This window comes from Moschus berezovskii, chromosome 18 (assembly GCF_049115385.1).
Source record: "Moschus berezovskii isolate FMDL1 chromosome 18, NW_MosBer_1.0, whole genome shotgun sequence".
NCBI lineage: Eukaryota > Metazoa > Chordata > Mammalia > Artiodactyla > Moschidae > Moschus > Moschus berezovskii.
Genome location: NC_142477.1, coordinates 43,518,047 through 43,532,323, shown reverse-complemented (window position 1 = coordinate 43,532,323; position 14,277 = coordinate 43,518,047). Strand labels below are relative to the sequence as shown.

Sequence of the window (14,277 nt, the reverse complement as noted above, 5' to 3'; positions counted from 1 at the left end):
CTAGCTTGTTCATTCACTATTCAGACCACTTAACTTCTGACCAGGTGCAGACTCTGCCCTGACTTTTTGTGGCCAATTCCTCTATAGCAAAATCAGTAACTTTTCTTCCTGTTGATTTTAGATGCCATTGTTCTCAATTTGACCTTCCAATATGTGGAGCTAGTAGACAGAGAACAACTGACCACACGTGAGTATCAACCCTAGTTTCTGTCCAGGGCCCTGTTATATTCTTACAGAAAGAGAAACTAACACCACTCCAAGTTCCACATCAGCTGTAAAATCACAGTATAGCCCATCATCAGTGGTCCCTGATGCTCCCCAGATACTGAACTTTCTCCAGAGTGTAAGGTGACCCCCAGCTCCATCCCATTGCAGGCACCATTCCCAACAGACTTCAATTTTTCGAGTGTTTATAAACCTACTGGTCCCAAGGTCAGCATCTTCCCTTCCCGTATTTCAGTGTTTCTAATTTTGTGGATCCAAATCCTACCCCTTAGGGTGAAATGTGAGCCCAGGGACCTGAGCCCCACGTAGCTCTGATCCTTAGTGGAGGCTTCCCTGCACTGCAAAGCTTGGACCTTGGCTTTCTTCCCCCAGTGGACGTTGCTATTCTTCCCATTTCAGGGCTCCAAGCACTTCGACAGGATCCCTGTATCAGTGTCCAGAGAGCAGCCGAAGCTGCCATGCAGACCCTCCTGAGAAGGTGTAAAGAGATAAGTGTCCATCTGTAAACCATCAGGAAATAAACTGCTAGGCTTTTTCTATAACTGACTCCTGTCTTCATCCTCACAACTCACAAACTTGTAGTATCTTGAAGAAAGAGGTGGCACCCAGGGTGGGGATCTTGAGGTAGTGGTATATCCCTTACCCTCCAGACTCCCTGGTGGTTTCTGTTAGCAAAAACCACACACACCAGTTAGCATGAGGAATAACCTGTGATGTGAGTGGTGACAGCCACATGGCCTTTGCACAAGACAGCCTTCTATGGAAGCTTACATCCCAGCAGATACCAAAAAAATGACAGAACGTCAAGCAATTCTGCTGCCACTGAGAAGGGAACTGCTGCTACTTTCCGCACATAGCCCCTTTTCATATCTTTGCCAGTTTTGACTTGCTACTCATGCTCGTTTCTCTCTAAAAAACACTCTTATGACAAACTTTAACCTGTCTGTTCTTACTTTGTAATTTACATGTCAAGATTGTGCCCCAGGGACTTTTCTACAAAAGATCCTTCTTGACATTGTGTTAAATCTCACTGTCTCCTTTCCATTTTTATCCTAGAGCATTCCTCCCTTTGAATTGTGTGTGTGCAAGTGCATATGTGTTAACCTGCTTCATGGCATCTGAATCATAACTCTTCACTCTTTTTCACAATGCACACCTGAAAAGCTATGTACAGGAAGTCACGTTTAGACAAAGAAACTTCTAACACAGAGTCCAGGACTCATTTAACACCACCACTATCACAGTCATTCATTAGCAGCCTTATTTTTTGCTATTATTTTTGTCTTGTGGATATTTAAATTTCAAACACTGAGCTCAATTATGATCTGGCCCTTTGTTCAGATTTCTGAAATAAAGATATACTGATAGACAGCTTTAAGGGTGCAATGTATTTAACACTGTGCATTAAACAATTAGAGAAAATCTAGGGGTTATCATAACTATATACCTTTTATATTTAGTAGCACAAGTATAGGGACAAGCCATGCAATTGGAGGAAAAACCTGTTCGGGACTGACAGAGAGGTCCTTGGTTGCTGGCAGAATCTCCTCTTGACTCCAGACTTGAGAAAAACTAGGAGTCTGTCAGTATACAAAAACCACTGAACTCAGGACAAACAGTTACAGGATATTAAGGAACTGGCTCTTGCCAATTCGGATTGTGGGGCCCAGTCTGAAGTAAGCAGGGTTGGCTGGAGACTGGAAGTGTTGCAGTTCAAGTCTAGAATCTATAGATTAGCACAGCAGTCTAGAAACAGAATGTTAGTGCCTTCTTCAAAACTCCCCAGTTTTCCAGTAAATTCTAGGATTATTTTTGCAAACAACTGCAACACTTACTAAATTGACATGTCTCCTTATAAATTCCTCTAATCTATATTCTAATCCCTTCATCCTCAAGTTCTTGAGAAAATATCTTTCATTTCCACCAAACATTTTAGGAACCAGAGGAGTCTCTTAGGTCAGAGATTTTAGACCAGAGTCTCACTTATTCATCCATTGAACAAATATTTATTGAGTGCCTATAAATGCATAAGGCACTGTTACAGCCACTGGGGCTACGACGATGAGGAAAAAAAGTAGAAAAATTCTACCCTCATGAAACTTATACTCTATGATTTCTGTATATAATTTCCAGAGGATGGAGCCAGCCTCCAGGATGGCTCCAAATGATTCTTGCCTCTTGGTGTTCCTGTAACCCTTTTCCCACAGTGAATAGAAATGCCCTGTGCAATCAATACAAAAGTTCAGAAATGACAGTGTGTGACTTTCAAGGCAAGATCATAAATGGTACTGCCCTCTCTTGAATCACCCATTGTGGAGGAAGCCAGCTGCCAACATAGGGATGCTCAAGCAGCCCATAAAGAGATCCATGTGGCCAAGAACTGATTCCTTCTACAAACAACCAGAGCTAACTTGCTAGGTTCGTTAAGGAAACATCTTGGAAATGAATCCATGAGCCCTGGGCAAAGCCTTCAGATGATTGAAGCCTCAGTTGACACATTGACTGGATTATGAGATAAAATACAGAATGCCCAATGAAATTTGAATTTCTGGCAAGCAATGAGTACTTGTTTCAGTAAAAGTGTGTCCTGATTATTGCATGGGACACACTTCTACTAAAGAATTATTTATTGTTTTTCTAAAATCCCAAATTAACTGAACATTTTGTATTTTTATTTGCTAAATCTGGTCACTCCAGTACAATCTAACCAGAGTCCTGGGTCAGAATCACTAAGCTAAACCACTCCCGGATTCCTGAACCACAAAACTGCATGAGATAATAAATCCGTGTTGTTAAGCCACTAAGCTTTAAGGCAGTTTGCTATGCACTGATGGGTAGCTGTTACACAGAGAGTCTGTGATCCCACCTGAAGTTGTATGCAAGTTTCTGTGTATAATTATGTAGGTGTATTTTGGGATAATGGCTTTGATTAAATTCTTAATGGAATCAGGAGCTATTCCAAAGCATTAACACACATGAAACAAAACAAGAAGGCAAGAAATACGTCTTCGTTGACCTCTTTGGCAGGTTATTTTAAGTCAAATGACATTTCCAATAGAACTTTCTGCAATGATGGAAATGCTCTATATCTGCACTGGCCAATATGGTAGCCACTAGCCTTAAAATATAGCTAATCAGAGAAATTAAGTTTTTAATTTTAAGTAGCCGTATGTACCTAATAGCTACAGTATCCCACAAGACAATTTCAGAATATGGGGCAAAGAGTTGTAACAGAATTTGGGCTGAGCCACTCAGAACTATAGGACATTCTCAACAAGTATAAATTCACTCACACAAGATCTCATCTGATACTTCTTCACATATCCATCTCCACTATTACTCTTCACCCATCCTGGCAACCAGCAAAGAGCCTCCCTTATCATTCATTGATTGGTGGAAATTAGGTAGAATGGCCATATGAAACACATACCACAACTGAACTTTTATCTAAACCCTAATCTTATAGGGATTCATCCTGACATGAATTTCCAAGACCCTTTTTATCACATTCCAGCTTCACCCTTTACAGGCTGTGTGACTTGGAAAAAATCTTTTTACCTACCTGTACTTCAATATCCACATCTGTAAACTGGGATCATGGACCTTGTAAACTGGGAACAAGGAACACAGCCTTGTCTAACTCAATGAAACTATGAGCCGTGTGGTGTAGGGCCACCCAAGACAGACAGGTCATGGTGGAGAGTTCTGACAAAATATGGGCCACTGGAGAAGGGAAAGGCACGACCCTTCAGTATTCTTGCCTTGAGAACCCCATGAACAGTATGAAAAGGCAAAGAGATAGGAATCTGAAAGATGAACTCCCCCGGTCAGTAGGTTCCCAATATGTTACTGGAGACCAGTGGAGAAATAACTCCAGAAAGAGTGAATAGATAGAGCCAAAGCAAAACTAATACCCAGTTGTGGATGTGACTGGTGATGGAAGTAAAGTCTGATGCTGCAAAGAACAATATTGCATAGGAACCTGGAATGTTAGGTCCATGAATCAAGGTAAATTGGAAGTGGTCAAACAGGAGATGGCAAGAGGAATCAGTGAAAAATGGATAAGAATGGGTGAATTTAACTCAGATGACCATTATATCTACTACTGTGGGCAAAAGAATCCCTTAGAAGAAATGGAGTAGCCATTATAGTCAACAAAAGAGTCCAAAATGCAGTACTTGGATGCAGTCTCAAAAATGACAGGATGATCTCTGTTTCCAAGGCAAACCATTCAATATCACAGTAACCTAAGCCTATGCCCCAACCAGTGATGCTGAAGAAGCTGAAGTTGAACGGTTCTATGAAGACCTAGAAGACCCATTAGAACTAACACCCAAAAAGGATGTCCTTTTCATGACAGGGGACTGGAATGCAAAAGTAGGAAGTCAAGAAACACCTGGAGTAACAGGCAAATTTGGCCTTGGAATATAACACAAAGCAGGGCAAAGGCTAACAAAGTTTTGTCAAGAGAACGCACTGGTCATAACAAACACCCTCTTCCAACAACACGAGAGAAGATTCTACACATGGACATCACCAGATGGTCAATACTGAAATCAGATTGCTTATATTTGTTGCAGCCAAAGATGGAGTAGCTCTATACAGTCAGCAAAAACAAGACCGGGAGCTGACTGTGGCTCAAATCATAAACACTTTATTGCCAAATTCAGACTTAAATTGAAAAAAGTAGGGGAAACCAGTAGACCATTCAGGTATGACCTAAATCACATTCCTTATGATTATACAGTGGAAGTGACAAACAGATTCAAGGGATTAGATCTGATGGACAGAGTGGCTGAAAAACTATGGACAGAGGTTTGTGACATTGTACAGGAAGCAGGGATCAAGACCATCCCCAAGGAAAAGAAATGCAAAAAGGCAAAATGGCTGTCTGGGGAGGCCTTACAAATAGCTGTGAATATAAGAGAAGCAAAAGACAAAGGAGAAAAGGAAAGATAAACCCATTTGAATGCAGAGATCCAAAGAATAGCAAGGAGAAATAAGAAAGGCTTCCTCAGCGATCGATGCAAAGAAATAGAGTAAAACAATAGAATGGGAAAGACTAGAGATCTCTTGAAGAAAATTAGAGATACCAAGGGAACATTTCATACAAAGATGGGTTTGATAAAGGACAGAGACGGTAGGGCCCTAACAGAAGCAGAAGATATTAAGAAGAGGTGGCAAGAATGCACAGAAGAACTGTACAAAAAAGTCTTCATGACCCAGATGATCATGATGGTGTGATCACTCACTTAGAGCCAGACATCCTGGAATGGGAAGTCAAGTGGACCTTAAGAGGCATTACTATGAGCAAAGCTAGTGGAGGTGACGGAATTCCAGTTGAGCTATTTCAAATCCTAAAAGATGATGCTGTGAAAGTACACTCAATATGTCAGCAAATTTGGAAAACTCAGCAGTGGCCACAGGACTGGAAAAGGTCAGTCTTCATTCCAATCCCAAAGAAAGGCAATGCCAAAGAATGCTTGAACTACTGCATGATTATCTCACACACTGGCAAAGTAATGCTCAAAACTCCAGGTCATTTTTCCACAGTACATGAACCGTGAACTTCACATACTGTTGAATTTTCTAAATCCAAGCTGGATTTAGAAAAGGCAGAGGAACCAGAGATCAAATTGCCAACATCTGTTGAATCATAGAAAAAGCAAGAGAGTTCCAGAAAAGCATCTATTTCTGTTTTACTGACTATGCCAAAGCTTTTGACTGTGTGGATCACGACAAACTGTAGAAAATTCTTAAAGAGATAGGAATACCAGACCACCTGACCTGCCTTTTGAGAAATCTGTATGCGGGTCAGGAAGCAACAGTTAGAACTGGACATCGAACAACAGACAGGTTCCAAATAGGGAAAGGAGTACGTCAAGGCTGTATATTGTCACCCTGCTTATTTAACTTATATGCAGAGTACACCATGAGAAACGCTGGGCTGGAAGAAGCACAAGCTGGAACCAAGATTGCCGGGAAATATCAATAACCTCAGATATGCAGATGACATCACCCTTATGGCAGAAAACAAAGAAGAACTAAAGAGCCTCTTAATGAAAGTGAAAGAGGAGAGTGGAAAAGTTAACTTAAAATTCAAAGTTCAGAAAACTAACATCATGGCATCTAGTCCCATCACTTCATGGCAAATAGATGGGGCAATAATAGAAACAGTGACAGACTTTATTTTGGGGGGCTCCAAAATGACTGCAGATGGTGACTGCAGCCATGAAATTAAAAGACTCTTGCTCCTTGGAAGAAAAGTTATGACCAACCTAGACAGCATATTAAAAAGCAGAGACATTACTTTGCCAACAAAGGTCCGTCTAGCCCAAGGTATGGTTTTTCCGGTAGTCATGTATATAAGTGAGAGCTGGACTATAAAGAAAGCTGAGCATCAAAGAACTGATGCTTTTGAACTGTGGTGTTGGAGAAGACGCTTGAGAGTCCCTTGGACTGTAAGGAAATCCAACCAGTCCATCCTAAAGGAAATCAGTCCTGAATATTCATTGGAAGGACTGATGTTGAAGCTGAAACTCCAATACTTTGGCCACCTGATGCGAAGAACTGACTCCTTTGAAAGGACCCTGATGCTGGGAAAGATCGAAGGCGAGAGGAGAAGGGGACGACAGAGGATGAGACAGTTGCATGGTATCACTGACTCAATGGACATGAGTTAAAGTAAACTCCAGGAGCTGGTGATGGACAGGGAGGCCTGGCGTGCTGCAGTCCATGGAGTCACAAAAATTGGACATGACTGAGCGACTGAACTGAACTGAAACTGGGATCATACTTATCTACTTCAAGGTGCTATTGTGAAGATTAGACATATTAGTGTACATGTAAACAACAAAGGTCCGTCTAGTCAAGGCAATGGTTTTTCCCGTGGTCATGTATGGATGTGAGAGTTGGACTGTGAAGACAGCTGATCGCCGAAGAATCGATGCTTTTGAACTGTGGTGTTGGAGAAGACTCTTGAGAGTCCCTTATACTGCAAGGAGATCCAACCAGTCCATTCTAGAGGAGATCAATCCTGGATGTTCATTGGAGGGACTGATGCTAAAGCTGAAGCTGCAATACTTTGGCCACCTCATGCGGCGAGTTGACTCACTGGAAAAGACTCTGATGCTGGGAAAGGTTGGGGGCGGGAGGAGAAGGGGACGACGGAGAATGAGATGGCTGGATGGCATCACCGACTCTGTGGACATGAGTTTGAGTGAACTCGGGGAGTTGGTGATGGACAGGGAGGCCTGGCATGCTGTGATTCATAGGGTCGCGGAGAGTCGGACACGACTGAGCGACTGAACTGAACTGAACTGAAAGAATGTAGAAATCTGGCATAGAATCATTGTTAACTAAATGTCAACTATACAATATAAATATTAATGAATAACAAATTTATTATTAGAATCACAAATCTTAACATAAATTCCATGATTGACAATATAAAGCCAGCTGATTATCCCACCCCATGTGGCACATTCCTAGCTCAGTGGATGTTGCTGCTCTTCTTGGGAGGATGGAGACAGTGTGGCCCCTCTAGTCAGAGGACCCCAGCTCAGCTGCTCTCGTGGCCTCTTACAGAATGTAATTTCCCCCTGAAGCCTTCTTGCTTGCTCTCATAACGTACAGCATACGTCACAGTCAGGTTGTGTGACAGGAGAAATTTAGATCTATTTGCTCACCTCAGAAATTATTTCCATTAACCCCTCCCAAACACTACCATCCACTCAGAGTTGCCCACCACCACACCCCTTGATGCCTCTCTTTGGGTTAATCCTCCTCCGCTGGCCTCCATGGTTCACCTCTATGGTTCAGACACAGGCGTGTTACTCAGCGGGGAGAGACTTCTTGAAGATCTCAGGGAAATAGAGTTATAGAGAAAACATATATTCAAGTGCTCTTGAAGAAATTACAGATTTGTTTTCCAGTCTTACTCCTGCTGCTTGCCTCACTATTATTTGCACATGTAATCATTTTTCAACTTGTGTTTACTTTAGGATAGAGATTCGGTGATGTTCACAGACTGCTTAATGGGCCAGCACTACTTTGAAGCCCTCTGAATGACATTATTTTGCAATTCAGCACTCTGCCCTTTAACCCAACAGTGAAAGTCAGTGTTCTGCTGGTAAATCAGAGACGTTTAGCTTGGCTGACTTTGCTAAGAAGGCAGTTTTACCAGAAAAGAGGAAAACAAAAAGCCGCAAATGGGAAGAAGGAGACATGCTTCCAGAGAAAGAAGCCAGGGGGATTGCTTAAATGAGATTTTCCCCATACCACCACAGTTTTAAAACATGAAATCCAAGACCAAGCACTTACTCTGGAGTCCTCAAGAGACTCCAACAAGGTTATAGCAAACATCTTCTAACAGCATTATATTCTCAGTTGACTTAGTCCCCAACCCCATAATTATCCTTCAGATTATCTATGTATAAAACTAGAAAACACGTGTCAGTCAGACATGGTAGCAACCTGTAAGCTAATCAGAATGTTTGATCTACGTCCTGACAGAAACTCTCTGGCAAGAAATTTTCTACAGCTACAGTCTGAGAATTATCATTCCTCAGAATTTCTCTTTCTTTTTAATTTACTTTAAGTATTCCTAAAACCAGGACAGTATAAAACATGGGACAAGTCAGGAGCAACGTGAGGGAAGGACAGTGGGGCTCACCATAAAAATAAGTGTGTTTGTACACATACAGAAACCACTGAAACATGACCTGAGAAATGGCATTTGCTTCTTCCCTCTGCTTTACCAAACTTTATTTATCCAACAAAACAATATTCCTTGTTTGTATTCCTTCTGGACACACTGTCCTGGATTTTATTTATAGAATTAGGTGCTTATCCTGAAAGCAAGATAAATTTGGAGAACACAATTTTCTAAATATATATGACTCATAGTTTCTTTTTCAATTTGAGAGCCACCGAAAAACACAAGATAAGAAATCCTTCCCTCTACCTTACTTACCACTTCCTCCTAATATTCTGAAGTAGCTCTTGAGGATTAAATTGACCAATGCCCTAACACCTCAATTGCACAGCAGTCAAAAAGAAACTCTATCTTAAAAATGGGAAACGTGAAGAATTGCTTATTAGTCTGCAGGACAGATTCACCAGGACTTTTTAAATTTTTCTGAGAAAGATGGGGGAGTTGAAATTTATCTTTACTTTCATTCCAGTGGAATTATAATTATCTCACATCCAACCCTCAATGGCTCTGCTTAGAGTTGAGATGGTAAGAATGTGCCAGGCCTGTGGATGAGGGTAGACAGGTCTATGGAGCCATTTTGCAATCTGTAATATTTGATAGAGTGTGGAATGGAGCCCCATAACTGTATCAAAAAGGTGTCGCTAAGAGATAAAGACAGCTAAATAGCAAAGGGCCAAATGTTGGAGGACAAATTGAGTTACAATGTATTTGGAAGAAACCAGGTTATCAAAAGAAGTTCTTGATCAAGGTAATGAAATAAAAAACTAGTATTTTAGCATACTATTAACAGAGTGGATAAGCTGGCGAGTTAGACATAGGTGACAGCCTTTTGGACTAAGGACTATTATTTAAAAAAAAAGACAGGGACTTCCCTGGCCATCCAATGATTAAGACTTCACCTTCCAATGCAGGGGATGCAAGTTCAATCCCTACTCAGGAAGCTAGGATCCCATATGCCTTGCAGCCAAAAGACCAAAAGAATATTGTAACAAACCCAATAAAGACTTTAAAAATGGTCCACATTAAAAAAAAAAAAAAACTTTAAAAAATAAAGAAGAAAGAAATGATAGGGTCAATTACTAGTAAAGAGATTAAATCAATAATCAAAATTCTTCCAACAGACAAAAGTCTAGGACTAGACAGCTTTACCAGTGAATGCTACCAAACATTTAAAGGAGAATCAATACCAATAGTTCTAAAAAAAAAAAAATTTTATCCATAAAATAGAAGAGGAAGGAACACTTCCAAACTCATTTTACAAGGCCTGCATTACCCCAATACCAAAACCAGACAAGGATGCCACAAGACAAGAAAATTACAGACCAATATCCCTGATTAATATAGATGCAAAAGTCCTCAGTAAAATGTTAGCAGGTCAAGTTCAACAGGGTAGTTAAAGGATCATACAACACAATATGCTCAAGTGGGATTTATGGCATAACAATTCATAGGAATATAGATCACCTTTCTCTTTTACAAAGTATCACATCACGCAGTCGTATTGCTGATTGGATCTAGTGAACAAGAAATAGCAACTACTCTAGATTTATTGGTAAGACCTTAACATGTTCAAGGTTGGGAAATAAATCTACCTAAACTGAGAGCATCTCCCTCAGTGACACATCTAGGGGTCCAGTGGTAAGGGACCATGTGGAGATATCCTCTCTATGGTGAAGGGTAAATTATTGCATCCTGCTGCTCCAACAACCAAGAAAGGCACAGCGCCTAGTGTGCCTCTCACTTCACAGCAGAAGAAGTGCTACAACAGGCTTTTGTGTTTTGGAGCAAAGCCCTGCCATCCTCTGCAAATTCCTCTTCTTTTAAGAAACAAATTACTCTCCTTTGCCTGTTACTAGGCAATGGCACCCCACTCCAGTACCCTTGCCTGGAAAATTCCATGGACGGAGGAGCCTGGTAGGCTGCAGTCCATGGGGTCTCTAAGAGTCGGACACGACTGAGCAACTTCACTTTCACTTTTCACTTTCATGCTTTGGAGAAGGAAATGGCAACCCACTCCAGTGTTCTTGCCTGGAGAATCCCAGGGACAGGGACCTTGGTGGGCTGCCGTCTATGGGGTCGCACAGAGTTGGACACAACTGAAACGACTTAGCAGCAGCAGCAGCAGCAGGCCTTAATAGAGTTTGAACACTTAATTGTGGGTCACCAAGTTACTATGTGAACTGAGCTGCACACTCTGAACTAGGTGTTATCTGACCACCAAGCCAGAAAGTTGATGAGATGGCAGCACCCCATCATCAAATAGCAGTGATGTATGTGTGATTGGGCCTGAGCAGGCTGAAGAACATAAGTAAGTCATGTGACGATGTGACCCACATGCCCATAATCCCTCCTCCCGCTATCCTGTCCTCTTTCTCCTGTGTGAACCTATGACCCCGTGGTGCACGATGAGCACCGTGATCAGCTGACAGAGGAAGGGACTACTCAGACCTGGTCTACAGATGGGTCTGCACAGTGTGCCGTCACCACTCAGGAGCAGATGGCTGCAACACCACAGCCCTTCCTCTGAAAGCAGCAGGAGGGGAAACCCTCCTGGTGGACAGAACTTTGAGCAAGTCACCTGGTTTTTCACTTTGCTGGGAAGGAGCAATGGTCAGGTGTGCATTATTCTCAGATTCTTAAGCTGTGTTCCATGATTTTCTAGATGGTCAGGAACTTGGAAAGACATGACGGGAAAATTGGTGCCAAGGAAATTTGGGGAAGAGGAACATGGATAAACCTCTCTGAGTTTTCAAAAAAATATGAAGAAGTTTGTGTCCCATGTAAATGCTCACCAAAATGTATATCTCAATAGTTGAGGGCTTTTTTTAAAATTATTATTAGTTTATTTTTTTTATTGGAGGGTGATTATTTAACAATATTATATTGGTTGGTTTTGCCATACATTGACATGAATCCGCCCCGGGTGTACATGAGTTCCCCTTCCTGAACCCCCTCCCACCTCCCTCCTCCCTTTATCCTCCCTCTGGGTCATCCCCGCACACCAGCCCTGAGCATCCTGTAACATGCATCGACCCTGCACTGGCGATTCATTTCACATATGATAATATACATGTTTCAATGCCATTCTCGCAAATCATCCCACCCTCACCCTCTCCCACAGAGTCCCAAAGACTGTTCTATACATCTGTGTCTCTTTTGCTGTCTCGTATACAGGGTTATCAGGGGCTTCCCTGGTGGCTCAGAGGTTAAAGCGTCTGCCTCCAATGTGGGAGACCCGGGTTTAATCCCTGGGTTGGGAAGATCCCCTGGAGAAAGAAATGGTAACCCACTCCAGTATTCTTGCCTGGAGAATCCCATGGACGGAGAAGCCTGGTAGGCTACAGTCCATGGGGTCGCAGAGTCGGACACGACTGAGCGACTGAACGGAACGGAATACAGGGTTATCATTTGCATCTTTCTAAATTCCATATATATGCGTTAGTATACTGTATTGGTGTTTTTCTTTCTGGCTTACTTCACTCTGTATAATAGGCTCCAGTTTCATCCACCTCATTAGAACCAATTCAAATGCATTCTTTTTAATGGCTGAGGTTGGGGGCGGGAGGAGAAGGGGACGACAGAGAATGAGATGGCTGGATGGCATCACCGACTCTGTGGACATGAGTTTGAGTGTACTCCGGGGGTTGGTGATGGACAGGGAGGCCTGGCGTGCTGTGATTCATGGGGTCGCGGAGAGTCGGACACGACTGAGCGACTGAACTGAACTGAACTGAACTGAATACTCCATTGTGTATATGTGCCACAGCTTTCTTATCCATTCGTCTGCAGATGGACATCTAGGTTGCTTCCATGTCCTGGCTACTATAAACAGTGCTGCGATGAACATTGGAGTACATGTGTCTCTTTCAATTCTGGTTTCCTCAGTGTGTATGCCCAGGAGTGCGATTGCTGGATCATATGGCAGTTCTATTTCCAGTTTTTTGAGGAATTTCCACACTGTTCTCCATAGTGGCTGTACTATTTTTCATTTCCACCAACAGTGTAAGAGGGTTCCCTTCTCTCCACACCCTCTCCAGCATTTATTGCATGTAGACTTTTGGATAGCAGCCATTCTGACTGGTGTGAAATGGTATCTCATTGTGGTTTTGATTTGCATTTCTCTGATTATGAGGGATGTTGAGCATTTTTTCATGTGTTTGTTAGCCATCTTTATGTCTTCTTTGGAGAAATGTCTATTTAGTTCTTAGGCCCATTTTTTGATTGGGTCATTTATTTTTCTGGAATTGAGCTGCAGGAGCCACTTGTATATTTTGGAGACTAATCCTTTATCAGTTGCTTCCTTTGCTATTATTTTCTCCCATTCTGAAGGCTGTCTTTTCACCTTGCTTATAGTTTCCTTTGCTGTGCAGAAGCTTTTGACTTTAATTAGGTCCCATTTGTTTATTTTCGCTTTTATTTTCAATATTCTGGGAGGTGGGTCATGGAGGACTCTGCTGTGATTTATGTCAGAGAGTGTTTTGCCTACATTCTCCTCTAGGAGTTTTATAGTTTCTGGTCTTACATTTAGATCTTTAATCCATTTTGAGTTTATTTTTGCGTATGGTGTTAGGAAGTGTTCTAGTGTCATTCTTTTACAAGTGGCTGACCAGTTTTCCCAGCACCACTTGTTAAAGAGACTGTCTTTTCTCCATTTTATATTTTTGCCTCCTTTGTCAAAGATAAGGTGTCCATAGGGGCGTGGATTTATCTCTGGGCTCTCTATTTTGTTCCATTAATCTATATTTCTGTCTTTAATGATCAAGCAGAGAGAATGACTTGTTCTATGGTACAAGTTGAGCTTCCCGGGTGGCACAGTGGTAAAGAATCTGCCTGCCAATGACGGAGATATAAGAGTTCGATCCCTGAGTTGAGAAGATCCCCTGGAGGAGGGCATGTATCCACTCCAGTATTCTTGCCTGGAGAATCCCATGGACAGAGGAATCTGGAGGGGCTACAGTCCCTGGGGTCACAAAGAATTGGACATAACTGAAGTGACTTAGCATGCACACACAGTACCAATCAGCCTCTTTCCCCAGTCAGTCCCATCATCACTCAGTGGGTGGCCGTGGTGACAAGGATAAGGTCATGCATAGACTCAGCAACACGGCTGACCCGGCCACAGCCACCACTGAGTGACCCATCTGCCAGCAGAAGAGACTGACACTGAATCCTCAGTATAGCGCCATTTCCCAGGGTGGTCGGCCTGATGGAGCATTAATACACTGAACTGTTTCCATTACAGAAGAGGCAGTGCTTCGTTCTTACTGAAATTGACACTAGTATGGATATGGATTTGCCTTTTCTGCATCCAATACTTCTAGTAAAACTAACATCTG

General features: G+C 42.2%; 1 protein-coding gene across 2 annotated transcripts in view; it reads left to right on the top strand.

Moving 5' to 3' along the window:
• Positions 1–731, top strand: part of MROH2B (maestro heat like repeat family member 2B) — an 86,788-nt gene extending 86,057 nt beyond the window's left edge. For both annotated transcript variants that reach the window (XM_055421727.2, XM_088827565.1), the window contains 2 exons: positions 122–187; positions 625–731. In XM_055421727.2, the coding sequence (XP_055277702.2) occupies positions 122–187; positions 625–731 (173 nt within the window). The remainder of the gene's footprint in view (positions 1–121; positions 188–624) is intronic.
• The last annotated feature ends 13,546 nt before the right edge of the window (positions 732–14,277 follow it).